The 27,283-nt window shown below is 42.2% G+C and overlaps 1 protein-coding gene across 1 annotated transcript in view; it reads right to left on the reverse strand.

Annotated features, from left to right (window-relative positions):
* ATG2A (autophagy related 2A) overlaps positions 1-27,283 on the reverse strand; it is a 112,800-nt gene that overhangs the window by 14,629 nt on the left and 70,888 nt on the right. Inside the window, exons 29-33 of the mRNA XM_075837200.1 lie at positions 14,910-15,033; positions 7,180-7,397; positions 6,819-7,048; positions 4,680-4,815; positions 3,700-3,909 (exon numbers count right to left, since the gene is read on the reverse strand). Coding sequence (XP_075693315.1) covers positions 3,700-3,909; positions 4,680-4,815; positions 6,819-7,048; positions 7,180-7,397; positions 14,910-15,033 — 918 coding nt within the window. The remainder of the gene's footprint in view (positions 1-3,699; positions 3,910-4,679; positions 4,816-6,818; positions 7,049-7,179; positions 7,398-14,909; positions 15,034-27,283) is intronic.

Below are 27,283 nucleotides of genomic sequence, written 5' to 3' on the forward strand. Positions count from 1 at the left end.
CCTCGGCTTTAATCAGCCATTCTAGCAAGATTTTCCTCAATTTCAGAAGGCTGATTTGTAGGGATGTCTCCTCCTGTGACCAAGTTCCCTAAACCATGTGGAGACCAAAAACTGCACTCCATCTGTACATACCGGCATCTGTTAAGACCACCAGGGACTTGAGAGGAGTAAAAGACCGATTCATCGTTATGGCCAGTGAGGTCTTCCACTTTCGCTACTGATGGACCCAAGAGGGCAGGAGAATCAACTTGTCCAGCGAGCCTGAGACATGGAGATTATGTCTTAAATGTCGATGGAAGAGAGAAATTCTACCTGTTGCAGCGAGTAGACAATGACCTTAAAGAGGCTCTGTCACCAGATTTTGAAGCCCCTATCTGCTATTGCAGCAGATAGGCGCTGCAATGTAGATTACAGTAACGTTTTTATTTTTAAAAAACGAGCATTTTTGGCCAAGTTATGACCATTTTTGTAGTTATGCAAATGAGGCTTGCAAAAGTCCAAGTGGGTGTGTTTAAAAGTAAAAGTCCAAGTGGGCGTGTATTATGTGCGTACATCGGGGCGTTTTTAATACTTTTACTAGCTGGGCGCTCTGAAGAGAAGTATCATCCACTTCTCTTCAGAACGCCCAGCTTCTGACAGTGCAGATCTGTGACGTCACTCACAGGTCCTGCATCGTGTCGGCCACATCGGCACCAGAGGCTACAGTTGATTCTGCAGCAGCATCAGCGTTTGCAGGTAAGATCGACTTACCTGCAAACGCTGATGCTGCTGCAGAATCAACTGTAGCCTCTGGTGCCGATGTGGCCGACACGATGCAGGACCTGTGAGTGACGTCACAGATCTGCACTGTCAGAAGCTGGGCGTTCTGAAGAGAAGTGGATGATACTTCTCTTCAGAGCACCCAGCTAGTAAAAGTATTAAAAACGCCCCGATGTACGCACATAATACACGCCCACTTGGACTTTTACTTTTAAACACACCCACTTGGACTTTTGCAAGCCTCATTTGCATAACTACAAAAATGGTCATAACTTGGCCAAAAATGCTCGTTTTTTAAAAATAAAAACGTTACTGTAATCTACATTGCAGCGCCTATCTGCTGCAATAGCAGATAGGGGTTGCAAAATCTGGTGACAGAGCCTCTTTAAGTATTCCATGTGAAACCTCAGAATGTGAACGCAGCGGTACAACCTTCTCAAGTCCAGGATTGGACAAAGTGATCCATCCTTCTTGGGAACTGTAATGAGATTCGAATAGAACCCCTGAGACCAATTCCTGCAAAAGAATTGGGACAATAACCTTACGCAGGAGAAGAGAACGAACAGCCTAGGAAAAAGAACCTCCGGAGTGTGAGGCGGGGTAGAGAGAAAGAACCTTCCAGGTGGAAGCTTTAAAAACTATCTTGTATCCAGTAAACACCAACTCCTGAACCCAGGCATCACCCACATGAGTGAGCCATGTCTTCTAAATGGAAAGTCTGTACGTCTGACGTCATTGGTATGGTTCGTCTTCATGTCTGGTCTGAAAGAAAATAATCTTCGAGAGTAAACGTTGGTAAAGGAGCGAAAATGGCGAGACCGGTGAGAAGGCTGCGTATGGCCAGGGCGGTTCGGAGGCTGAAGAGAGCTCTGGGGGAGGGAGAATAGGTAAAAACCTACTCACCCTCTGGAGTCCTCCACTCTATGCAGGGTCACTAAATGCAGAGAAAACAAGTAAGGTGACTGGCAGAGAGGGAAATTCAGTACAGACTACTGTGAACAGGCGGACAACCCACCTGTAGCTAAGGAGAGAAAAATAACTAAATAAAACTAAAATAAAAAAATAGCTGCAGACCTGAGTATCAGGTCATATCTGCCTCCTATGACATTAGATCAAAAACTTAGCCACTATCTGTGAGAAGAGTGTAGCCTACCTGGGCGGAGCTAAGACACTTTCAAACCTAGTGTCGCCTCCTAGTGGCAGGAGCATACCCTTATGTGCTGTGTCCTGCAATGATTAACAAGACAATACAGTTTTCACTGAATATCTCCTCTAGTGTAAAAGGTACCACCGTCTTCCAATACAGGACTTTCTCAAATATTGATATAATTATGAACATTAAACAATGTCATCTCATTAATAAAAAGCTCTGACCCTTTAAGAATGGAGACCACTTCAGCTGAAATTGTCTCTCCACGTGACACTTCGTGCTTCTGGTCATTTAACATAACAGGGCTGTTACTTTTGATCGGATACCCCAAAAACAAGTTATTTTCAAGGTGCTCTGTACATTATATGTCATTGACACTGCAGGCACTAAACAACTAGTGCTGCATGTTACTGGGCTGTACAGCGAGGTTGACAAAAGAACGTTCTCCTCTCTGCCCTGACTGAGTGCTCAGTGCAGCTTCAAGAGGCTCTGTCACCACATTATAAGTGGCCTATCTCCTACATAAGGAGATCGGCGCTGTAATGTAGGTTACAGTAATGCTTTTTATTTAAAAAAATGATCTGTTTTCACCACTTTATTAGCGATTTTAGATTTATGCTAATGAGTTGCTTAATTCCCAAGTGGGCGTGTTTTTACTTTAGACCAAGTGGGCGTTGTACAGAGGAGTGTATGACGCTGACCAATCAGCGTCATGCACTCCTCTCCATTCATTTACTCAGCGCATAGGGATACTGCTAGATCCTTATGTGTTGTCTTATACTAACACATTAATGATACTGAAGTGTTTAGACAGTGAATAGACATTCCATGGGATGTCTATTCACAATCTCTGCACTTCGTTACGGTTTCTGTGGTAGTTACAGCAGAGGAAACGTAATCTCGCGAGATTACACTGTAGATGACAGGTTACAACGAGATTACGCTTCCTCTGCTGTAACTACCACAGACAGAGTAACGAAGTGCACAGATTGTGAATAGACATCCCGTGGAATGTCTATTCACTGTCTAAACACTTCAGTATCGTTAATGAGTTAGTATAAGACAGCACATAGCGATCTAAATGAATGAATGGATCTAAATGAATGGAGAGGAGTTTATGACGCGGAGAGGAGTGCATGACGCGGATTGGTCAGCGTCATACACTCCTCTGTACAACGCCCACTTGGTTTAAAGTAAAAACACGCCCACTTGGGCATTAGGCAACTCATTAGCATAAATCTAAAATCGCTAATAAAGTGGTGAAAACAGATCGTTTTTTTAAATAAAAAGCATTACTGTCACCTACATTATAGCGCCGATCTCCTTATGTAGGAGATAGGACACTTATAATGTGGTGACAGAGCCTCTTTCAGTCAGAAATGAGTCATGTCAAAGAAGGGGAGCGCTGTTAAGTCAACTTCTCCTGTACAGCCCAGTAACATGCAGCAGAATATGTTATTACCTGTAGTGTTAATGACAATGGCATACAGAGAACCTTGGAAACTTACATTTGGGGACCAAAGTGAAAAATTGACTGGCCTGTGAATACCCTCAAATTAAAGCGGAGAGTCTGAACTTTAAGCCCATATTGATTATATAACTGTATTGATTATATAACTATATTCAATATGTTTTGGTAAACAGCTAAAATACCAAAACTTGTGTCACTGTCCAAATAATTCTGGACCTAACTGTACTAAGTATGTCAATTTGCCTGGAGTTTTATCTTAAATGTCCTCCTGCCAGCCTTGCACAGATATTATTTAGCCACTGTTTCAGCCTTGCCTTACCATATTTGAGTGAGCTCTCCTTGGCATCTTTTCACTGGTGTATAAGTACAAAAACTTGTTGATATGAGAAGACGTCAGACGGTCTCTAATCTCCAGTTCTTGGACTATAAACACTTGACGAGCAAGGGGAACTTCTGCCACCTCATCTACTTGGAGCTTTGCTGCCCCAGGCTCAGAAGATGCTGGATATGACTCATGCTGGAAGCTCACCTATAAAATGATGCGTAAACATCAGATCGTAACCGTGGTTGATGTGCGTGCATTTTATAAAAAAAATGTCAAAGACAAATGTTTCATTCATGGCTGAGTGGAGCCAGGTCATTATCAGTTTACAGAAATTGTCTAGTGACTACCACAGTAGGTCAATACAGGCGAAATAAGATTATTCCAAAGCAAGCAATCACTAGAATGTATTAAAGGTTACGTACACCTTTGAAACAGTTTTTGTTTTTTTGTTTTTTATAAAAATATCTATCAGTGTGTTTGGTGTAACTTTCTAAATACTTTTTATTAAAAATAATTTTAACTTTTTGAGATACAGCTGCTTTGTGTCCTGTATACAGAGAAGCTGTATCTAGCATGGAAACCTGTATCTGTCAGGTCAGTGGCACAGACGGGTTCAGTGTCAGCGGGTCCTGCATGTCAGATTCATTTGTTATTGATCACATCTAAGTTATGAACTTAGATGTGATCGGTAATAGCGCAATCCTGCTTGTCAGACCTGCTGACCTGACAGATACAGGTTTCAGTGCTAGATACAGCTGCTCTGTATACAGGATACAAAGCAGCTGCATCTCAAAAAGTAAAAATAATTTTTAATAAAAAGTATTTAGAAAGTTGTAACAATCACACTGAAACATTTTTATAAAAAAATGAAAAGCGATTTTAAAGAAGTACATAACTTTTAAATAACAAATACCTTAAACCATAAGAAGGCTACAACCAACAAAACGATAAAAAAAATAAAAATAAAGGCTAACTTTGGTCAACTGGATCTCCATTAAAATGTCGTGGATCCGGCCATTCCCCCCTTGTGTTCGCCAAGTGTTTTGGGGACGGTTTGTCACAGAGGAACGGGATGGAGAACCACGGGCACTTGGCATACTTGCTCTTGTCCTGTTAACAAAGCAAAACTGTCATACATGCAAAAAAGTACTGTAATATCCATGGAATTTTTATAAAATATTCAAACAAGAAATATGGCTAATTCTCATCTAGAGCTGTATTTGTAAGGGCTCATTTACGTGAGCGTGAATCTCGTCCGTGTTATGTGAATTGAAAGAACACACAGCTCACGGCTCCATTGATTTCAATGGGGCTATTCACACATGCTTGGGTTTCACTCTATATTGGTGCCTTTTCACGCACCTAGCCGCCCATTGAAGTCAATGGATGCGTGAAAACCATGGACAGCACACGGATGCACCTCCGTGTGCTGTCCGTGTGTTACACATCAATTACATTGCAAAAAAAACAAGAAGTGCTTGCAAGTGCGTGAAAAAGATGCAACTCGCAAAGCACACTGATGCAAAACGCAACAGACACGGACAAATTTACACGCATGTAAAATCTGTCATGGTCGTGTGAATTTAGCCTAATTGTGCGGGATGCACATTATCTGGTATTCCCTGCTTGTTCAGTATCTGCATAGAGTGAATTGTAGTCCAGGCATCCTGCAGCAATCTGATGTAGGAAAGCATTTCATTATAGGAGCTCAGCTAAACGAACAGGTACGTCTCTCCAGAATGTTGACTGATTTTAGCAGTAACCAGCATTATTACGTATCCAGCTCTGGTCTATACCAGTCTGTAACTGTAAATAAGATAAGTAATGCAAAATTTGTAAACCTTATATGTAAATTATAGCTATAGATTAACTATAAAATGATGTACAAACATGAGTATAGAGCGGCGCCCACGGAGTGAACTCACTCAACATTTAGCGGATATCGGCTTTATGATACATCCGACACCTCACCACAATGGCACAATAACAAGCCCCCACTCCGCTTAAATCAATGAAAAAAATAAAAAAGCTATGGTTCTGGCGAAAACATTTTTTTTTCACTTTGACAATAAATATTCTTCTATGTAAAAGTAGTAAAACATAAAAAAAAAAAAACTATATACAATTTGGTATCGTCGTAATCATACTGACCCACAGAATAAAGTTAGCGTGTCGTTTCTACCGCATGGTGAACGCAGTAAAAACGAAACCTAAAAAACAATGGAGGAATTGCTGTTTTTTTCCATTCTAGTATAACAACATCACAGTATAATAATTGGCCAACAAAGCAGAGATCTGGCAATCCATAACTGGGTCAAGTTGTATATGGATTAGAGTGACGGTGGCCTGGCGGTGTCAGAAGATGATTGCGCACATGTAGAGGTTATATGTTGTCATCTACTGACCATATCTAACAACATGCCTGTAATGTCTGTGGCTGCGGGCTGTCAGCTCCAACCTCCCCTTGACAGCCGCAGCCACGAGTCGGCAAGCGCTGGCCCCAGCCGCCTCCTCTGGAGACGCCAGCGCTCGCGTCCACTCACCTCTGCCGAATCCCGTAGGATGCGCGCACACACTCGTGCCCGCTCTTAAAGGGGCAGTGCGCGCACCGGACCTCATGGATGAACGTTGACCCGTGAGTACCCTGGACTATAAGAGGGGTCCAGCCCCCTAGTTCTATGCCTGGACGTTGTTGTATTCCCTAGTTTGTCTATGTGATGGCCTCCTAGTGTGTTTCCTGTTCCAGTCCCTGTACCTATACCTGTTTCCAGTTCCTGTTCCTAGCAATCCATACCTTCCGGTCTAGCACTGTGCTGTGCCAAAGTCGTGCCGTTCTGCATCCACGTTTTACCCTGCTTCACCTCGCCTGACGTCCGCCTGCTTCCTAAGTCCCAGCCGAGCCTGCCCTGCTGCTGTTTGAGCTGCCACAGGTACCTATAGAACTATAAACTCTCACCTGCTCCCTGTTGGCCAGCTGCCGCCAAGGCGGTACGGCCCAGTGGGTGCACAAACCCTTCGTGACAATACCTTTTACAATCAAATATTACTGGACTGCAAAAGCAACTATGTAAAAGCACCAGATTCAGCCCTGCGTACAAAGCTATTGCTCTCACCTTGGTGACTGTGCCCTTGCAGAGTTTGGCCGACTGCTGCCAAAATCTTTTCCTCCATATAAGTGCCATACAACTGAGATTTCTCTTAGGACTATTCGTGTCTCTGGCACAGGAAATTTAGCTGGAGGCTTCAGTAAGTCGGTGCTGCCAAGTGGCCGAGAAAAGTGTCCATCCTTTACCAAAATTGGGCTATCCACTAGTTTCCTCACAACAGGTTCTCCATCTTTTGGCTGGGGAAATATAAAAGAGAGATATGCAACTGACAGAATAAAAATTATGTGTCTATAAATATCCTATAAAACACAAAAAAGAAATCAAGGAATTTCCAACTGCTTCATGAAAAATGGGGATTGATACTCACTGGCACACCAATCCCAGGGGCATCAAGAATACAGAAATCATCTGTGTCTGTCAGCTCACTGTCTCCACTGGTATCTGACCCTCCAAGACTCTCTTGTGATAAATGTGAATCGGGAGGTGGAGGTGATGGGTGGATTGTCACAATTTTATTCGCAGAGGAAACTTCTTCAGGAAAAAGGTAAACAGACACGGGGGAATTCTGACGAAGAAATGGCTCTCCTGTATTTAAAGATAAAATGAGTGTTGAACTGATGTATGTCAGTATTTGGCAGGAGCACCCTACTGAGGCTGGGAAGAAGTCCTGGAATATAAAGTCCAAAGTGCCAACTCCAAATATGAAAAAATAAAAATTATTTTGTTATATTCAGACAAGGTTCTTTCATTTTATAGGCAATGAAGCAATCTTAACATTATTAAAGGGTGCATACCAACTAGGGAGAATTGTCTTCAGCCAACAGTTACAATCCCTCATTAACATACATGTTCAGTTCAGTCAAACACGTGTGTTATTTTAATGAGGAAAGGAGAGGCAGGGTGAAACAACTGCCAGACCCTACAGGCGCTGCTTATCTCCTAAAACATTAACCCCTTAAGGATGCAGCCTAGTTTGGGCCTTAAGGCTCAGAGCCCATTTTTCAAATCTGACATATTTCACTTTATGTAGTAATAACGTCGGAATGCTTAAACCTATCCAAGCGATTCTGAGATTGTTTTCTCGTGACACATTGGGCTTCATGTTCGTGGTAAAATTTGGTCGAAAGATTGCAAAATTTAGAGGAATTTTTGAAAAAATAGAATTTTTCAGAATTTAAATGCATCTGCTTGTAAAACAGACCACCCAAAATAGTTACTAGTTCACATTTGCCATATGTCTACTTTAGATTGGCATCGTTTTTTGAATATTCTTTTATTTTTCTTGGACGTTACAAGGCTTAGAACATAAACAGCAATTTCTCATATTTTGAAGAAAATGTCAAAAGCCTTTTTTTTAGGTACCTCTTCAGCTCTGAAGTGGCTTTGAGGGGCCTATGTATTAGAAACCCTGATAAAACACCCGATTTTAAAAACTAGACCCCTCAAAGTATTCAAAACAGCATTTAGAAAGTTTTTTTTAACCCTTCAGGCATTTCACAGGAATCAAAGTAAAGCAAAGTGGAGGTGAAATTTGCAAATGTCATTTCTCTTGCTGAATTTCAATTGTATTCAATTTTTTTTCTGTAACACAGAAGGTTTTACCAGAGAAACACCACTAAATATGTATTGTCCAGATTCTGCAGTTTTTAGAAATGTCCTACATGTGGTTCTACTGCGCTCGTGAAATAAAACACAAGCCCTAGAAGCAAGGAAGCACCTAGTGAATTTTGAGGCCTCTTTTTTATCAGAATATATTTTAGGCAGCATGCCAGGTTTGAAAAGGTGTTGAGGTGCCAAAACAGTAGGAATCCCCCAATAGTGACCCCATTTTGGAAACTACACCCCTCAAGGAATTCAAATATGGTTGTTGTTACAATTATGACCGCACAGTTTTTTCACAGCACCTATTTGAACTGGGCTGTGAAATGAAAAATTTCATTTTTTCCAATAAGATGTCATTTTTTATCAAAATTTCTTATTTTCACAGGGAACAAAATACCCCACTTTGTTGCCCAATTTCTCCTGAGTGCAGCAATACCCCATTTGTGGCGATAAACTGCCGTTTGGGCCCATGGGAGGGCTCAGATGAAAGGAGCGCTATTTGTTCTTTGGAGTCCAGATTTTGCTGGTTTGGTTTTCGGGTGCCATGTCGCATTTGCAGAGCCCCAGAGGTATCAAAGCAATGGAAACCCACCAGAAGTGACCCCATTTTGGAAACTACACCCCTCAAGGAATTCATTTATGGGTGTTGTGACCATTTTGACCCCATAGTTTTTTCACAGAACTTATTTGAATTGGGTTGGGAATTAAAACAAAATTAATTTTTTCCAATAATATGTAGTTTTGGCTGAAAATTTCTTATTTTCACAAGAAATAAAATACCCCATTTTGTTGCCCAATTTGTCCTGAGTGCGGCAATACCCCATTTGTGGTGATAAACTGCCGTTTGGGCCCATGGGAGGGCTCAGAAGGAAAGGACCACCATTTGGCCTACTGGGGATTTTCTGGTGCGAAGTCATGTATGCAGAAGCCCCTGAGGTACCAGTACAGTTGAAACCCGCAAGAAGTGACCCCGTTTTAAAAACTACACCCTTAAGGCATTCATCTAGAGGTGTAGTGAGCATTTTGACCGGAGACATACACCCCATAAACTATAATTTGGGTTCTCCTGGGTACAGCAATACCCTACATGTGGCTGTTATCAGCTGCCTGGGCACACAGCAGTGCCCAGAGGGGAAAGACCAGGGGGGATAAGCTGTGCGGAGTGCATCAGGGTAAGTAAAATTGGGGGTAAATTATAAACCAAGGGATGTTTGATAAATTTTAAAACACTCTTTCATACAGAGCTCTGGTTTTTCGGGACACGTGTCACATTGATATATTGTGTCCTCCCTTATCCCCTTCTTTTAGCAGACTTTGCACCTCTTTTGACTTTTTCCCTTCTTGCCAGTTTGGGGAACTTCTCCTGGAAAGTGTTGCCCTGGTACGATGCGTGTGGCCTCGCTTCCAGAAGTACTGGGTGCCCGCCCCCCCCTTCTTGGTCCCTAAATATTAGGTTCTTGATAACCACCTCTTGAAATTCCAGGAAAGTTCCCCTCTGGCCTGTACATTGACGTAGCACATACGCATTGTACAATGCCATCTGTATGATGTGCCCGGCCAGCTTCTTATACCACACCGCATGGCGCTGTAGGGCTTCAGGACTTGATAAGACAAGTCCACGCCTCCCATGTACCTATTGTAGTCCAGGATGCAGTCTGGTTTGGGGGTCTCTGTACTGGTACCTCGTACTGGTACATGGGTACTGGTGTGGCCATGTATTGTTGTCAATACAAGGACATCTCTCTTGTCCTTGTACTTGACACACAATATGTTGCTGCTAGATTGTGCCCTGCTCTCACCCCTTCTGAGTGTTTGCCCAAGCAGAGTCTTAGGGAGGCCTCTCAGATTTCTTCTAGCAGTGCCGCATGCCGCAGGACTGGAAGCGAGGCAGTTGAAGAGCGAGACTCTGGTATAAAAATGATTCAAGTAGAGGTGGTAACCCTGGTCCAGCAGTGGGTGCACCAAATCCCACACAATTTTTGCATTAACTCCCAGTAAGGGGGGGCATTCTGGGGGCTGAATACTGCTGTCCTTCCCTTCATATATCCTAAATTTGTAGGTATACCCTGATGCACTCTCGCACAGCTTATACATCTTTACGCCATACCTTGCCCTCTTACCCGGCAGGTACTGGCGGAATTGAAGCCTCAATTTAAAATGTACCAAGGACTCATCAATAGAAATACACTTCTTGGGGTGTATGCTTGGGAAAACCGGGCACTGAAACGGTCTGATAGGGGTCTCCGTTTATACAAACGGTCAAAACTGGGGTAATCTCGGGGTGGGCACGGCTCATTATCAGTATAATGTAAGAAGCGAAGTATTGCCTAATTTATTTATTTTTTTAGGTTCCAGTTCAGTTCTGAAGTTGCTTTGAAGGGCCCATATATTAGAGACCCCTATCAAATACCCCATTTTAGAAACTAGACCCCTCAAAGTATTCACAACAGCATTTAGAAAGTTTATGAACCCTTTAGGTGTTTCACGGGAATTTAGAGCAAAGTAGAGGTGAAGTTTCCATATTGGTTTTTTTTTGTCAGAAAATCCTTTTTATACCATTTTTTTTTATAACACAGAAGGTTTTACCAGAGAAATGCAACTTAATACTTATTGCCCAGATTCTGCAGTTTAGAGAAATATCCCACATGTGGCCCTAGTGCGGTAATGGACTGAAGCACCGGCCTCCGAAGCAAAGGAGCACCTAGTGGATTTTGAGGCCTCTTTTTTATTAGGCACCATGTCCGGTTTGAAGAGGTCTTGTGGTGCCAAAACAGTGGAAACCCCCCAAAAGTGACCCCATTTTCGAAACTAGACACCTTGAGGAATCCATTGTAGTTTTCTTGGGGTGCATGCGGCTTTTTGATCAGTTTTTATTCTATTTTTAGGTGGCGTGGTGACTAAAAAACAGCAATTGTACTATTGTTTTTTTATTCTATTTTTTTTACAGCGTTCACCGTGCGCTATAAATAACATATTCACTTTATTCTGCGGGGCGATACGATTATGGCGATACAATATGTTTATAGTTTTTTTATGTCTTATGGCGTTTGCACAATAAAATATGTTTTGTAAAAAATCATTCACTTTTTGTGTTACCTTATTCTAAGCGCCAGAACTTTTTTGTTTTTCCATCAATAAAGCCGTGCGAGGACTTATTTTTTGCGTAACTAACTGTAGTTTCGATCAGCACCATTTTTCGGTACATGCGACTTTTTGATCTCTTTTTATTCCATTTTTTGGGAGGTGAAGTGACCAAACAATTGTGATTGTGGTTCGGTTTATTATTTTCTTTTACGGTGTTCACCGTGCGGGATAAATAACGAAATAATTTTGTAGTTCAGGCCGTTACTGACGCGGCAATACCAATTATGTATAGTTTATTTGTTTGTTTATATATTTTTATTCATAATAAAGGACTGATAAGGTAAAAAGGGGGATTTTTACTTTTAATACTTTTAAAACTTTTATACATTTTTTTTAACTTTTTTTTAACTTTATTACTTTGTCCCACTAGCGGACTTGAGGGCAGGAGGCCCTGATCGCAATTCTAATACACTGCACTACATGCGTAGTGCAGTGTATTAGAACTGTCAGCTACTCACTGACAGCAAGCATAGTGGGTCCTGACTTTTTCAGGACCCACTAGGCTTCCGTCGATGGCATAGCTGAACGCCATTGTTTGGTGTCCGGTTGCCATAGTCACCATCGCCGGCCGCTATCGTGTAGCAGGCCGGCGATGGCAGCTTAACCCCTAAAAAGCTGCGATCTCTATTGAACGCGGCTTTTAAGGGGTTAATCAGCGGGGACACAGCGATCGGTCCCCGCTGTAGGAGCTGTGACAGCTGCTGTACGAGACAGCAGCTGTCACAGCTCCTGTATGTGTCGGGAGAACGGCCGAAACGGCCGTTACTCCCGAGACTTACTATTAGTTCATGGAGCGCGAACGATACAGCTACCATGACCTAATAGTACGTCCACGAGCGGGAAGGGGTTAAACGATTGGACTAGGTTCAAACCACCTAATCCAATCTTTGTTTCCTTATATCTACTGTTTAGACAACAGATTATCAACAGGATCGACATGCAATAATGTAAAAATCGTCAGCTTTAAAGGGTTATTCCCAAATTGACCCTAATTTTTTTTTATTATTTAATACGTTACATATTTATAAATAATAATTTCCCCTAAAAATTATTTTTGTCAAGTATTATTTTTATTTCATCAATTTCAATCTAAAATGTTCTTCTTTATTTTACTAAATATGTGTGTTTCTATCACTCTTCACCAGCAAGTGCCATGCTGCTTGGTGTATGTGCATGCTCTGAGCCATTATACAGCATCGCTATGAAGAGGGGAGAAAGCGCAGTGTGTGGCGTCTGATAAGAGGTATGACTCTGCGCATACCTGAAGACGTCTAAAAGAACTAATGTGAAGAGCGGAGGAAGGACGAAGTGCCGGCAAGACAGTGCGCACACGTCACTAATGCGCGCTCATGCTATAGAAGAGAGTGGAGAAAAGGGAGAAGTGCGCAGGTACGACAGAATGAAGGAAACGGCAGTGGTGGTCGTTTCCATAGAAATAAATAGCAGCTGATGCAGCCGGTGCCAGTGCTGTTAATATATCAGTTGATATACTGAATTGGATGAATGTAGATATGATGCAAGCTAAATAAAATAAAATAACTGTGCACAAGGCCCCGGGACCAGATGGGTTACACCCTAGAGTTCTTAAAGAGCTTAGTTCAGTTATTTCTTTCCCCCTGTTCATAATATTCAGAGATTCTCTAGTGACTGGTATAGTGTCAAGGGACTGGCGCAGGGCAAATGTGGTGCCTATTTCCAAAAAGGGCTTTAGGTCTTCCCCGGGTAATTATAGACCAGTAAGCTTAACATCCATTGTGGGGAAAATGTTTGAGGGGCTATTGAGGGACTATATACAGAATTACGTGACAATAAATAGTATTATAAGTGACAGCCAGCATGGTTTTACAAAGGACAGAAGCTGTCAAACCCACCTGATTTGTTTTTATGAAGAGATGACCAGAAGCCAAGACAGAGGGGCCGCTGTGGATATAGTGTTTTTTGACTTTGCAAAGGCATTTGACACTGTCCCTCATAGACGTCTAATGGGTAAATTAAGGACTATAGGTTTAGAAAGCATAGTTTGCAATTGGATTGAGAATTGGCTCAAGGACCGTATCCAGAGATTTGTAGTCAATGATTCCTACTCTGAATGGTTCCAGGTTATAAGTGGTGTACCCCAGGGTTCAGGGCTGGGACCACTATTATTCAACTTATTTATTAATGATATAGAGGATGGGATTAATAGCACTATTTCTATTTTTGCAGATGACGCCAAGCTATGTAATATAGTTCAGTCTATGGAATATGTTCGTAAATTGCAAGCGGATTTGAACACACTAAAGCCTCATGCACACGAACGTAAAAACGCCCGTAATTACGAGCTCTAATTACGGGCCGTAATTACGGGGCCATAGACCTCTATTGGCCACGGGTACCTCCCCGTATGCTTACGGGAAGGTGCCCGTGCCGTTGAAAAATATAGAACATGTCCTATTTCAGCCCGTAATAATGGCACTGGCAGGCCCATAGAAGTCTATGGGGCTCCTGTAATTACGGGTGACTACGTGTGTGCACCCGTAATTACGGGAGCGTTGCTAGGCGACGTCAGGGGATAGTCACTGTCCAGGGTGCTGAAAGAGTTAACTGATCGGCAGTAACTCTTTCAGCACCCGGGACAGTGACTACCGCTGGAGTTAATAGTATTAAAAGTTAACTTACCCAGAACTCTTCTTTTTCTTCTTCTTCCTCCAGTCCGGCCTCCCGGGATGACGTTTCTTCCCATGTGATCGCTGCAGCCAATCACAGGCTGCAGCGGTCACATGGACTGCCGCGTCATCCAGGGAGGTCAGACTGGATGTCAGAAGAGGGACGCGTCACCAAGACAACGGCCAGGGTACGTATGAACTTTTTTTTAATTTCAAACGCTGCGAAAACTTTGCCCGAAAGGGCTGCCCCTTCTCTCTATCCTGATAGAGAGAAGGGGCTGCCGATTAGTGCAGAGAAAACGGGTCCGTAAATACGGGTGGAATACTGGTGATACCGGACCTGTATTTACGGACCCGTTTTCTCTAAACTAATCGGGTCCGTAAATACTGGTGGACTACGGGTCGAATATGTGTGACCAAGGACCCGTATTTACGCCAGTATTTAGGGACAGGAAAAAATACGTTCGTGTGCATGGGGCCTAACTATGTAACTAAACTAACGACTTGTGCTTCAGCGGAGGGCATATCTTACAAACGCTGCACTACAGAAAACAGAAGGTATTTAGAAAGATATTTATTTTTACATTTCTAGGGCTTGTAACATTGAACTTTATGCTGGGAATAACCCTTTAAATTTATAGACCTATCAAATGCCAGTTTCCCCATTCATATCAGTGTGTGAGAGTCACTGCAACACCATACGCACCGGTTTCTGAGTGATCTTTGCTGCTCCTTCCTGTGTCTATAAGGGCGTCAGTCAGGTCTCCCTGGTTAATTTGAGCAGTCTCTGCAGGAAAACATGGCGGTAGCAAAGAAGGCCCCTCTGTAGGCTGGAAGAAAATTTTTTTATTAATAACACACTTTTTACAAGCCTGCTTCATTCACTACAAAACTTTTAAAAAACTTTTCTACGCTATTCAATACCCTAATGGGCAACAACCTTACTGCCTCTCTTCAGATTTTGTCGGTGATATCTGGTCCTTTCTCCTCAACCAGGTGGGGACTTTTTGCGTCACTTCTTGACTGCGGCTAGTCCTTCTTTGTAACTGGAAGTCAACAGTAACTACTCCTTAAGTGAATGGGTCACAGAAGTCAATGACCTCATGCGTATAAAAAATATGGTTGCGGACGACACTGACCGAACGGACGAATTTATCTGCTCTTGGACTAGATGGACGCAATTTAGAGACAGTACTGATATGGCAAGATGGCTGGACACCCCCTCACCTTTAAGTTCCTAATTCGGAACTCTGTTTTGCCCCTTTGGGCTTAGCCTCAATTTCCTTTATACCCTTCATTATTACCATTGATGATCTTATGTCCTTTTACGATTGTACGGCTATGTCCCATGTTGATTTGTTAGACATGACTTGGAACCCACAGATTGTGAATGCTTTTTTCTCTTCCGTATTTCTTAAAAACATTAAAAATAAAGGTCAAAAAGTTAAGAATGTATTTCCAAGCTATGTCAATAAACACGCACCATTTCCCTTAAATTTTTTCATAGACCGCAGATAATGAGACATAAGGGATCTACCTAATGGACAGATCTCTTGTAAAGTGAGGTTGTTCAGCTTGCTAATAGCAGACTACTCCACTTAGATTAGCAGAGGAATCACTACCATTGCCAAACTGGTTTAACATAAGAAATTCCTTTGAAAAAGGGAGGAACTGAAAACTCAGGAATGTGAAAACAAATAAAAAAATTCCACGTACTTTTAGGGATGTCTTTCTTACACATCTGGAGTGAGTATATAAGAACACAATGGATATACTACATCATACGTACGGCTTTACACCAGGTGCAAAATATTACAAAAATAAACCCTATGACAAACAAAACATACGAATGGGCTTTATACTTTCAGATTGGTAAAAAATGTTAATAACGTATGACTGGACTACTATTGCAGCAACATTAAGACAACGTTTAAAGAGCATTTCAGCTTCCACAGGGATTGCCATCCAGCCTTCAACATGACGATTGACAAGAAGTCCAGAAAAAAAACATCCGCCCCTGTGATCATTTGTATCACTGCAAATCTGCTGTGCCTTAGGTTACATTCACATGAACGTGGCCAAACTCGGACATTAAAAATCGGAAGATTTTCACGTCCAAGGTGCACACGTGCGGGACCCGTTATCACGCACCTTGCATAAATGAGAGAGTCTATGGAGGGATGAATGAAGCGCCAAAAATAGGACATGTCCTATTTTTTCACGGACCCTTCGCACGCTCCATTGAAATAACGGTTATTTGAACGGCCCCATTGAAATACATGAGTACGTGTGACGGCCGTTGTTTTAACCGCCGTCACACGGATGTGATACACGGTCGTCTGAATGAGCCCTTAAACATAAATTGTATTCGTATACATTAAAAAGTATAAAAAAAAGTGTTTCTGGATTGAAAATAGGTTCACATCACAGAGTAAATGATAGTGTCAGGTAATATTCTAAGCAGAAGCTGAGATACAGGTGTAAAGGGAAGGCCGCAGGACACTCACCCTATGGTCTGTTTCACACGTCAGTATTTTGGTCAGCATATGTAAGCCAAAACCAGGAGTGGGTCTATAACATGCAAATCTTTACATTATAGTTTTCTCTGTTTATGCTCAGTTATTGGTTTTGGCTTCCAAATACTGATGCAAAATACTAACGTGTGAATGAGGCCTAAAATTATACGGAGACTGTCAATCATAAGATGCCCATGCACAAGAACCTGAAGTACGTTATACCAACCTTATCCAGCCCAACAGATTATTAGTAGTTATGAGGTTCACCATAGGACTGAATTTCTTAAGCTGGCAGTAAACATAGCACAAAAGCTGGTCATACTGTACATCCGCGTTTTTACTTGTCCGCAAAAACATATTTAGATCCTTTTCTGCTATTGGTCAACCCCATTTTGTGGCACGATAGATGCAAATGTCTGGCAAAAAGTCACTCTAACATGTTGGATATTTTTGGTCACTGCTCGGTGTAGTCTGAAATCTGCCATAACAGATTGGAACCTTTATGCACATGACACCATTGCCAGCACTTTTTCAATATTAATTTGCTCCACAGACCTATGTTTTGGCATTGTCATGAATTGTATTGTCGGCCACAATCTAACCAGATCAAAGGGGCGGGCTGCCCTGTTCAATAACAAGCTATGTGGGCCATAGTACGTGAATAACCAGTAATCGGTTTCTATTTGGACTCACACATCACTAACAGAGTATTATTATTTGCGGTTTTATTTAGCAGTTTTTGGATAATTTTTTTCTGCAGACTATCAAAACATATATGCTATATGGGATTAATATACCATGATAAATAGGACACAATATACACAAGCATACGGTATAACATACACAGTGCTAGCACTGAAATTGGTGAGTCCCTTATGGGCGCTTAAAAAAAATATGGTAAACGGAGGTGATAAGGACACAGACAAATATTATACACACCGATGTAGCTTGGATGTATACACAAGTAAATGTAGCTTCCTATGCTAGGGACCTCATTTGATTGCTCATTTTATTTTTTGCATATACATGTGAAGCAGAGATGAATTTGTTATTTAAAGGGAACCGGTCATATCAAAAATCCACTTTAAATGTTTGCTTTTACTCAAACTTTTATTCATATACAATAATTTGGGGGGAAATACTTTCAGTCCATAACGGGCATCCTGATGTGCTGATCCATGCCCTACCCAAAACTTGCCCAAAGGAGGAGTGGAATCGTGAAATTCTTATGCCCTAGTAGGAAAGATATTTACAGATCTGTAAACAGTGTTTTATTTTTCTTCCGAAGTCCAACAACGTTTTAATAAAGAAGAAGCCTCAGGAGAACATGAAATCTTACTGAAGGACTGTTATTTAACATTTATGGTGGTAAGAATGTAATGTTGGCTACTGCAAGAGGCCATGCTCCTTGTGTCAATCTAGCGGACGAGATTGCTGCTACTCCTCTTTCTCAAGATTTCACAGAGGTAAAGACGGGAAAAACAACATTTGGCAAAGTAAAAGAATTTTAAACGGAGACAGGTGTTCGAGATTTTATTAGCATGACATAAGTACAAGCCACTAATCATTCCCAACGGAGATTGTATTGTATGACCTCACCAGCAGCTAGTAATCATTGTCACTGGGGAGTGGATTTCTTTTATCCATCACCACTTGAAATAACTGTTGAATCAACCCACAAATCAACGGAGAACCCAAACCCCCCCAAAAAAGGCAGAAGCTCCATATATTGTACCCTAAACATGATGTCACAACTGCGTATGTTATGGACTGAAGATAAGGACACTTTAATGTCCATTACTGCTTTCTACATGAAGCTTTCCTATCAGAACAAAGGTAACGCAAAACGTATGATCTGTCTTTCCCTCCTATTTTGTTTATATTCTGACAGTATTATTTCTTGTGCTATCTTTCTCATGCTTCCTACTGTCTGAGTGGGATTGGCTTAAAACAAGCCTGTGTAGCATGAAGATGCAGTGTATTATATTGAAGTGGGGACCACTTAATGGCTATCTACACGACCATGTTACGTCCGTAATGTACGGAACGTATTTCGGCCGGAAGACCCGGACCGAACACAGTGCAGGGAGCCGGGCTCCCAGCATCATAGTGATGTACGACGCTAGGAGTCCCTGCCTCGCTGCAGTACAGCTGTCCCGTACTGTAATCATGATTACAGTACGGGACAGTAGTTCCACGCAGAGGCAGGGAATCCTAGCGTCGTACATCACTATGATGCTAGGAGCCCGGCTCCCTGCACTGTGTTCGGTCCGTGTCCTCCGGCCGAAATACGTTCCGTACATTACAGACGTAACATGGTCGTGTGAACCCAGCCTTAAAGAGATTTTTTTTTTCACTAAATCAATGTTTCATGTGCATTAAACAACTTTTAAATTGACTTTTATTAAAAAATTTAGCTTTTAGGTTTCCTGTATACATTCCGTCAAAGCAGCTTACGTGAGCTCAGCTGAACCAATGGCTTGGCTGAAAGCTGGTCCTGCACATCCCTGACACACAGGAACAAGCTAATAATGATCACATCTAAGTTCACTTCTGATTGTCTTCTGTGTTTTTTCATTCTTGTTCCTCCGTTGCTTTTTCCTTGATCAATGAGCAAACTAGGCAGATCTTCACCTTACCACTAGTGATTAACGTTTTATACTAGGAAACTACATTTCCCAGCAGAGCCCCAGCTTCTCCCGACTCCTCCCTGTGCACGGCCAACGTTGGCCACTCATCTTACATCCTCTCCCAGCGGCAAATGGCAGCAGCGCACACCGTACCATAGCCATGGTACAACACCCCATTATATTTGTTTTCTCAATAAAAATATGCAAAATAAAGCCTCATCACCCAATAAAAATGTCGAAAAATTCATATATATCTATAAGAAAACATGATCTGCATGTGTACATTTATATAAAGTACTTTGCAGCATTTCCCCACAACTACCTAAAACTTTTGCAAAGTAAGAATGCTTTCAAATATAGAAGTGTTATTAGTTTTTTATTAATCAATTAACAAAATACAAAGTGAATTAACAAGAGAAATCTAAATCAAATCAATATTTGGTGTGACCACCCTTTACCTTCAAAACAGCATCAATTCTTCTAGGTGTGCTTGCACACAGTTTTTGAAGGAACTCGGCAGGGAGGTTGTTCCAAACATGTTGGAGAACTAACTACAAACCTTCTTTGGCTGTAGGCTTCCTCAAATCTTTCTGTCTATTCATGCAATCCCGGAACAGACTCAATGATGTTGAGATCAGGGGGGCCATATCATCACTTCCAGGGCTCCTTGTCCTTCAAGATGGTTCTAAATGACATTGGCTGTATGTTTGGGGTCGTTGTTCTGCTGCAGAATAAATTTGGGGCCAATCAGACGCACAGGGCCGGCCTTAGGGGTGTGCGAGCGCACAGGGCACTGCCCCCTCCAAGCATGTAGGGGGCGCCACTGGGCTCTGCCTCTACTCTGTGCTGTTCTTAGTTACACACACGGACTACGACCCGAGGAACAAGAGAAGAGGAGGTAGCTCGCCCACAGCCCGTCCTGCACAAAGCCTGTGATCCCGTCAGCGTGGAGAGATGGGAAGTGTCTGTGTGTCTCTGTGTGTATATACAGTATGTGTGTGTGTGTGTGTGTGTGTGTGTGTATATATAGTTTGTGTGTCTGCGTGTATATAGTGTGTCTGTGTGTATACAGTATGTGTGTCTGCGTGTATACAGTATGTGTGTCTCTGTGTATACAGTATGCGTGTCTACATTATGTGTCACTGCGTGTATACAGTATGTGTCACTGTATGTATATTTTACAGTGTGTGTATACAGTGCGTCTCTATGTTTGTATATGTTAGTGTGTGTGTGTGTCTCTGCATGTACTTATGCATCTTTGTAGAAGTGTTTGTTCATAAAACAAAGATATCTGTGCTGCCTCCTATATATCCTGCTGCTCCCTATATATCCTGCTGCCCCCTATATACTCTGCTGCCCCTTATAAACCCTGCTGCCCTTTATAAACCCTGCTGCCCCTTATATATATATATGCCTGTGTGTGTGTGTGTGTGTGTGTGTGTGTGTGTGTGTGTGTGTGAGTGTGTGTGTGTCTGTGGGTATAGTTATCATCTACGACATTATCTGTACTCAGAGTTATCACTGTGTTATCAGCGGTGTTACATAGGACTGTAGGTAACATTTACTGCATTATCTGTATTCAGAGAGTTATCACTGTGTGTTATCTGTGGTGTTACATAGGGCTGCACGTGAAATCTATGACATTATCTGTACTGGGTATATATGGGTCTTTCTGTGAATGTGTCTCTTTGCTTGTATATATGTGCCTTTTATGTATTTGTAGATGTTCCGGTCTGTGTATTTATCTGCCGGTGTGTGTGTGTACCTGTATGTATAGATTCCAGATTCCAGATGTGTGTATGTATATTTGCCTGTATGTCTAAATATCTGTCATTACGTATGTACAGTATATATGTTCCAGTATGTGCGCGTCTATATATGTGGTTAATTTTTGGTTTAGGTTGGGGGCAGCAATAGAGGAGTGCCGCACAGGGCGCCATCCAACCTAAGGCCGGCCCTGCAGGCTCCTCCCGGATGGTATTGATGGATAATTATCTGCCTGTATTTCTCAGAATTGAGGACCCCATTAATCCTGACCAAATCCCCAACTCCATTTGCTGAAATGCAGCCCCATACTTGCAAGGAACCTCCCCCATGCTTCACTGTTGCCTGCAGACACTCATTGTTATACCGCTCTCCAGCCCATCAGCAAAAAAAATGCCTTCTGTTACAGCCAAATTTTTCAAATTCTGACTCATGAGTCCAGAGCATCTGCTGCCATTTACTGCAACTCAATTCCTACATTTTAGTACATAGTTGATTCGCTTGGCTTTGTTTCCACATCAAAAGGTATGGCTTTTTGTCTGCAATTCTTCAATGAGGACCACTTCTGGACAGACTTATCCGAACAGTAGATGGGCGTACCCGAGTCCCACTAGTTTCTACCACATCTGAGCTGATGGCACTGTTGGACATCTTCCGATTTCGAAGGGAAGTAAGCACGATGTGTCTTTGATCTGCTGCACTGAGTTTCCTAGGGCCAACCACTGCGACTACGGCCCTCAATGTTGCCCGTTTTTTTGTGCTTCTTTAAAAGAGCTTGAACAGCACATCCTGAAACCCCAGACTGCTTTGAAATCTTTACCTGGGAGAGACCTTGCTGATGCAGTATAACTACCTTGTATCTTGTTGCTGTGTTCAGCTTGCTATGGTGGATCTGTGACATGAAATGGTCTTCCATATCCTCACCTTTGTAGCAGAGTTTGGCTGTTCCTCACCCAGTTAAGCCTCCTACACAGCGGTTTCTGTTACAGTTAATGACTGTGTTTCAACCTACATATTAAAATGATGATCATTGTCCCCTGTTTGGAATAATTAGTAGATCATACATGTGATCCTACAAAATCCATGATTTTGTGCAAGTGTACCTAGAAGAATTGATTCTGTTTTGAATGCAAAGGGTGGTCACACCAAATATTGATTTGATTGAAATTTCCCTTCTGTTCATTCACTTTGTATTTTGTTAAATTATAAAAAAGCCAACTTTTTTTTTTTACAGCATATTTTCGCACGCACGCACGCACGCACGCACGCACGCACGCACGCACGCACGCCTTATAGAGGGAAAAAAAAAAAACATAGCACTGCAATACTCGACTGGCCAAGTAAAGGACGTTTTCATTAGCAACAAGCTAACACCACAGACTATGCTTGGGTTATTTAGGGGGGTCAGTACTAAAAAACGGTGCATTACAGAAAATGTATTATATCTGCAAAGATGATTAATATGACACATAAGACACACTGGGCCATCAAGGAGATTGTGGGAATACCCCTTTAAGGATTAAATAATAGTAACAATTTGGCTCCTAGTGCTGTTTCTAACTTGAGGACATTAAGAACTTTAGTTCCAAACTGTTGACAGGAAGTGATATTTGTTCTTTTCTAGGCCTGTTTTAGGTCCCTCCCACTTAGGCAAAAAGCATTGCACAAGATTTTGGCCTAGTTCACACAGAGTTTTTTGGCGCTGTTTTTGACATGGAAAACACGTTAGATTTTTCTGCCTGCAAAAACGCAGTGTGAACTAGGCATTAGGCCCCATGCACACGAACGTGCTTTTGCGGCTGCAATTCCCCCGAAAATCCACGGGAGAATTGTGGCCCCATTCATTCCAATGGGCCATTGCACACGACCGTGGTTTCCACGGTCCGTACATGGCCCAGGAGCCTGGACCGCAGAAATAAGACATGTCTGTTCTTATGGCCGTGTTCTGCGGTCCAGGCTCATAGGAAATAATGCACGCGGCCAAGTGCACAGCCCACGATTTGCGGGCGGCTCAAGGATGACACTCTGCGGCCGGCCGGCCCCGAAAATCACGGTTATGCACATGGCTACGTTCGTGTGCATGAGGCCTAAGGCTATAAAGTAAGCTGAAAATTATAGGGTGACGGAGTGAGAAAGGTTTCAAGCAATATGTAAGGTATGGTAAGATGTATATCTGATTTCACAGATATATGTGAAGAATTTTGTTTTATTGTATTGATCTACTGCATGTAAGTAAACAAACCGGACATAGAGTAATATCTGCAGCATTAGAACATAACGGGTACCACAGTAATTTGGTACTCCCTGAGGAAATAAAATGGACCTCCTTTTCAAAATTGCTTTGAATGTCAATGTGTTTACCACACTTAGATTAATTCTATTGCTTGAAAGGAAGTGTTTGGACAACCGGTGCCAGAACCCAGGAGGCTGAAGCCGCAAAACATCATCGTATGGAATTTGGGAGTGAGTATCCTCTGAATTTGGATGCCCGTCAAGATGCTGTTTATCAACTAAGGTCACATGAGGTCTTATTACATGCCAAAATTAAGCGGAGAAAAAAACCGACGCAGGAGGTGGTAGACAGGTTATGTCTTCAATAAAAAAGTCAGGAATGTAATAGCAAATTATACTACAGCACATCTTTATTATTTATACAAGCAGGAAAAACATTTACTTTACATAGCATGTTTTTACATGTTTCTGAGAGCTATTTGTGAAAATAACCAGAACATTGTATTCCATCTGATATTGCTACTAAGAGCTGTTATTATTCCAAATATTCGGTGTGATGATCTAGTGCACATCAGATACATATAAAAAGACCACAGCGTCTCGCTTTTGAAATGTTAAAATGAAGCACCACTGCTGGACCCCCTACCACTTAGCTTAAGACTGAGCCATGTAGCTACAGATCACTGAACCCGAGCATTCTAAAATTTTGCTTTTAATAAATACCTAATTAAACCAGTTATCATAAGCAAAAAAACATTAAAACGCAAAGAAAAAAAGTCTAATAGCAAGTAAATATGGAGTTTAGCACCAGCAATAACTTAAATTACAAGGACTTACAAAATAAAATAAAGGCAGGGAAACTCAAATCGATCCCTTACTTAGACCTGTATAATAATTATTACAGGGCACGCGCCCCAAAAAAGGTGACCCTGCCCGCTGGCCCTAATTGCTCCCTCACGATTCCAAATACTGGCGTCCCGACGCATTTCTCCTGGTCATCAGAGGACAAAAACAGGGAATATTCAAAGCAATCAAAAGATCAGTCAAGTCAATTTATGGCAAAATAAACAGATAAAGCAACATAAACCACCGAAAAGTAGAAAGCAAAAAGAGGCAATAATAACCCAGCTGGATAGAGCCACTCCCTCTTACCACGTGCCGATGACCCGGTGCCTATTCCAGCCAGCCCAACCATATACAAACACCCATTAATAGCAGAGTCCCACTCTGTTCCTATACTACACCCACATAATGAGAGGATGGGGAGGGAGGGGAGGGTGTAGCCTGTCAAAACTGCCTCCGCAAGCACTTAAACAGTTTACTGGCGTCTGATGACATCACAGCCAGGGATTCCCGAGATACATTGTGCCATATAAACCATAAAACAGGCTAGATCGTACCCACAGTAGGTCGGCACAGTAGATGTCTATCCCCAGGAATCCCTACATAGCCCGGGTGTAATTAAATATAAAGTAGAGCTGTACCCACAGAAGGTCGGCACAGCAAAGAGGTCCTCGGCCTAGCTTGTTACGTCAACACTAGTGGTTTTTCCATATTATGCAATACGGCGCGTCTACTGCAAACAAGTCAATCAGGATCCAAGCAACGGGATAAAGTCACTGTGTATCAATGAGATATACCGAAAATGGGATAATTGAGGGATGCATATACAGTACCTCTTTTAATCTCTCATTAAGAACTATTATAGAGTAGCTGGGCAGGGACAGTACACAAATACAGGGACAAGCAAAAATAATTAATTAATAAAAGACGCATCATATTTATGCCCACAAAAATAAGGACCTATGGCGTATCCCAATGTACCCAAAGGCAAAGCCTTCTCGCTTCGCTGTTGGGGCCCCTGTAATATATTATAGAATTTTTTTTTGAACAAATTTACTAACATATACCCATTATCTGAATTGCTCCCTTTACAAGTATACAGTTTTCTTGCAAAATACAGCAAGTCCACAGCAAGAAATCTGATTTTCACTACAGGTTTGCCTTCCGAAATATCCAAGAGATAACCATTGCTATATATGCGTCTGCATACGGTCTCCATATCAAAGCATTTCTGAGCAACCTTGCCGACTTCCAGTCCCATGTAATTATAGTGAACGCAGGAAAAAGCTATTATAAAATAACTAGTAGCCGACTTCCTAAACAAACATTTAATATAAATGGATTCAAGTTTGTTTTAAAAGAGACTTAAGACGAAAAAAATACAAGCAATACTTAGATATCCTCTAGATCAGGGGTCCCAAACTCGGCAGGGTAAGTGGGCCGCATATAGAAAAAATGGGAAGTTGACTGGCTGCATTACTTTCAAATTTGATACAATACAAAATTATTATTAATAAATTACTTATTTTAACTACTATAACACTATATTACTATAATAATAATACTACTACATTACTATAAAATTAATACTACATTACTATAATACCGCTAGGTTTCAAATTTGAGATATTTCTCCACGTGCCCTCGGTGGAGCTGGAGTCGGGCAGTAGGCTCTTCCTCGGACTCCAGCTGTGGTCCTGACATCACTGGGACTCCTGCTCTGGGGAAGCCCCTGACATCATTGTCGATGTATGGACAGTGATGTCAGGGTATTCCACAGAGTCCCGGAGCAGAGCATATACTAGCGCTCTGCCCGGGACTCCGCACTGGGGAAGACCCTGCACACTGTCCATATATGAACAGCGATGTCAGGGATTTCCACAGAGTCTCGGAGCAGAGCCTGTACTAGTGCTCTGCACTGGACTCTGGCTCTGGGAAAGCCCCAGACATCTCGTGTCCAAACATGGACACAGATGTCAAGGAATTCGACAGAGTCCCGGAGCAGAGCCGGTCCTAGCGCTCTGCTCGGGACTCCGCCCTGGGGAAGACCCTGACACACTGTCCATATATGGACAGTGATGTCAGGGAATTCCACAGAGTCCCGGAGCAGAGCCTGTACTAGCGCTCTGCTCAGGACTCCGCTCTGGGGAAGACCCTGACACACTGTCCATATATGCACAGCGATGTCAGGGAATTCCAGAGTCTCGGAGCAGAGCCGATACTAGCGGCTCTGTGTCCCGCGGGCCGCAGATGACAGCCCCAGGGGCCGCATGCGGCCCGCGTGCTTGAGACCCCTGCTCTAGATCCTAATATAACTCATAATGCAATCCTAAAGATGGAAAAAAAAACAGGAGAAGACACCCACAGTATTCTTCTCTATGTGCCGCCAGCCATCAATTTGTCACTTTCTCCTCACTTCAGTGCTAGGGCATGTGAAACAGAAAGTATGGGAAAAGGAACCGGCTTGGGTAGCTCCAGAGCTCTGTCTGCAAAAGTGGTCAGGAAAGCGAAGACCTGCCCCCAGTCAAAGATGTGGGACACAACTTTTTTTACTCGAGCGGTCAGTCTACAAGGTTATCAGAAAGCCTCTGATCAAATATGCGTTTTCTATCATTTCTAGTGATCGGGTTCCTTTAAAGCAGAAGTAACAGATAAACGGCTTGTAGGACACGTGACCCTCACAGAGTTCGTATTTAGCGGTGCTCACCAGAATCGGCTTCTTTATTGCATTATGTTCCAATTCAATCTCATACTGAATGTGAACACGTCTATGTAGATGGTAATCTAGGATTGGATGGTGGTCTTTTTGCCAACTGGTAAGGCACAGGTTAACTCAAGTGATTTATTTTAATTCTTGCAAAGTATTGAGGGGAGGCAGCTGCCTGTGCCACCCATGTAGTTCAAGAACAAAAAAAAAAAAACAGTCATTTTAGTCCACATGCATGTAGTAATTTGGTGATGTGACTAAAATGAGATAGATATTCACAATATGTATTATTTAAGCTCATTTTATTATTTATTAAAGGGCTTGTCCAATTTAGTAAACCAATTTTCATAAATCCTTAAGGGAATTCGGAGTTAATAGAGGTAGGTCT

Source organism: Rhinoderma darwinii, chromosome 9, assembly GCF_050947455.1.
Source record: "Rhinoderma darwinii isolate aRhiDar2 chromosome 9, aRhiDar2.hap1, whole genome shotgun sequence".
Lineage (NCBI taxonomy): Eukaryota > Metazoa > Chordata > Amphibia > Anura > Rhinodermatidae > Rhinoderma > Rhinoderma darwinii.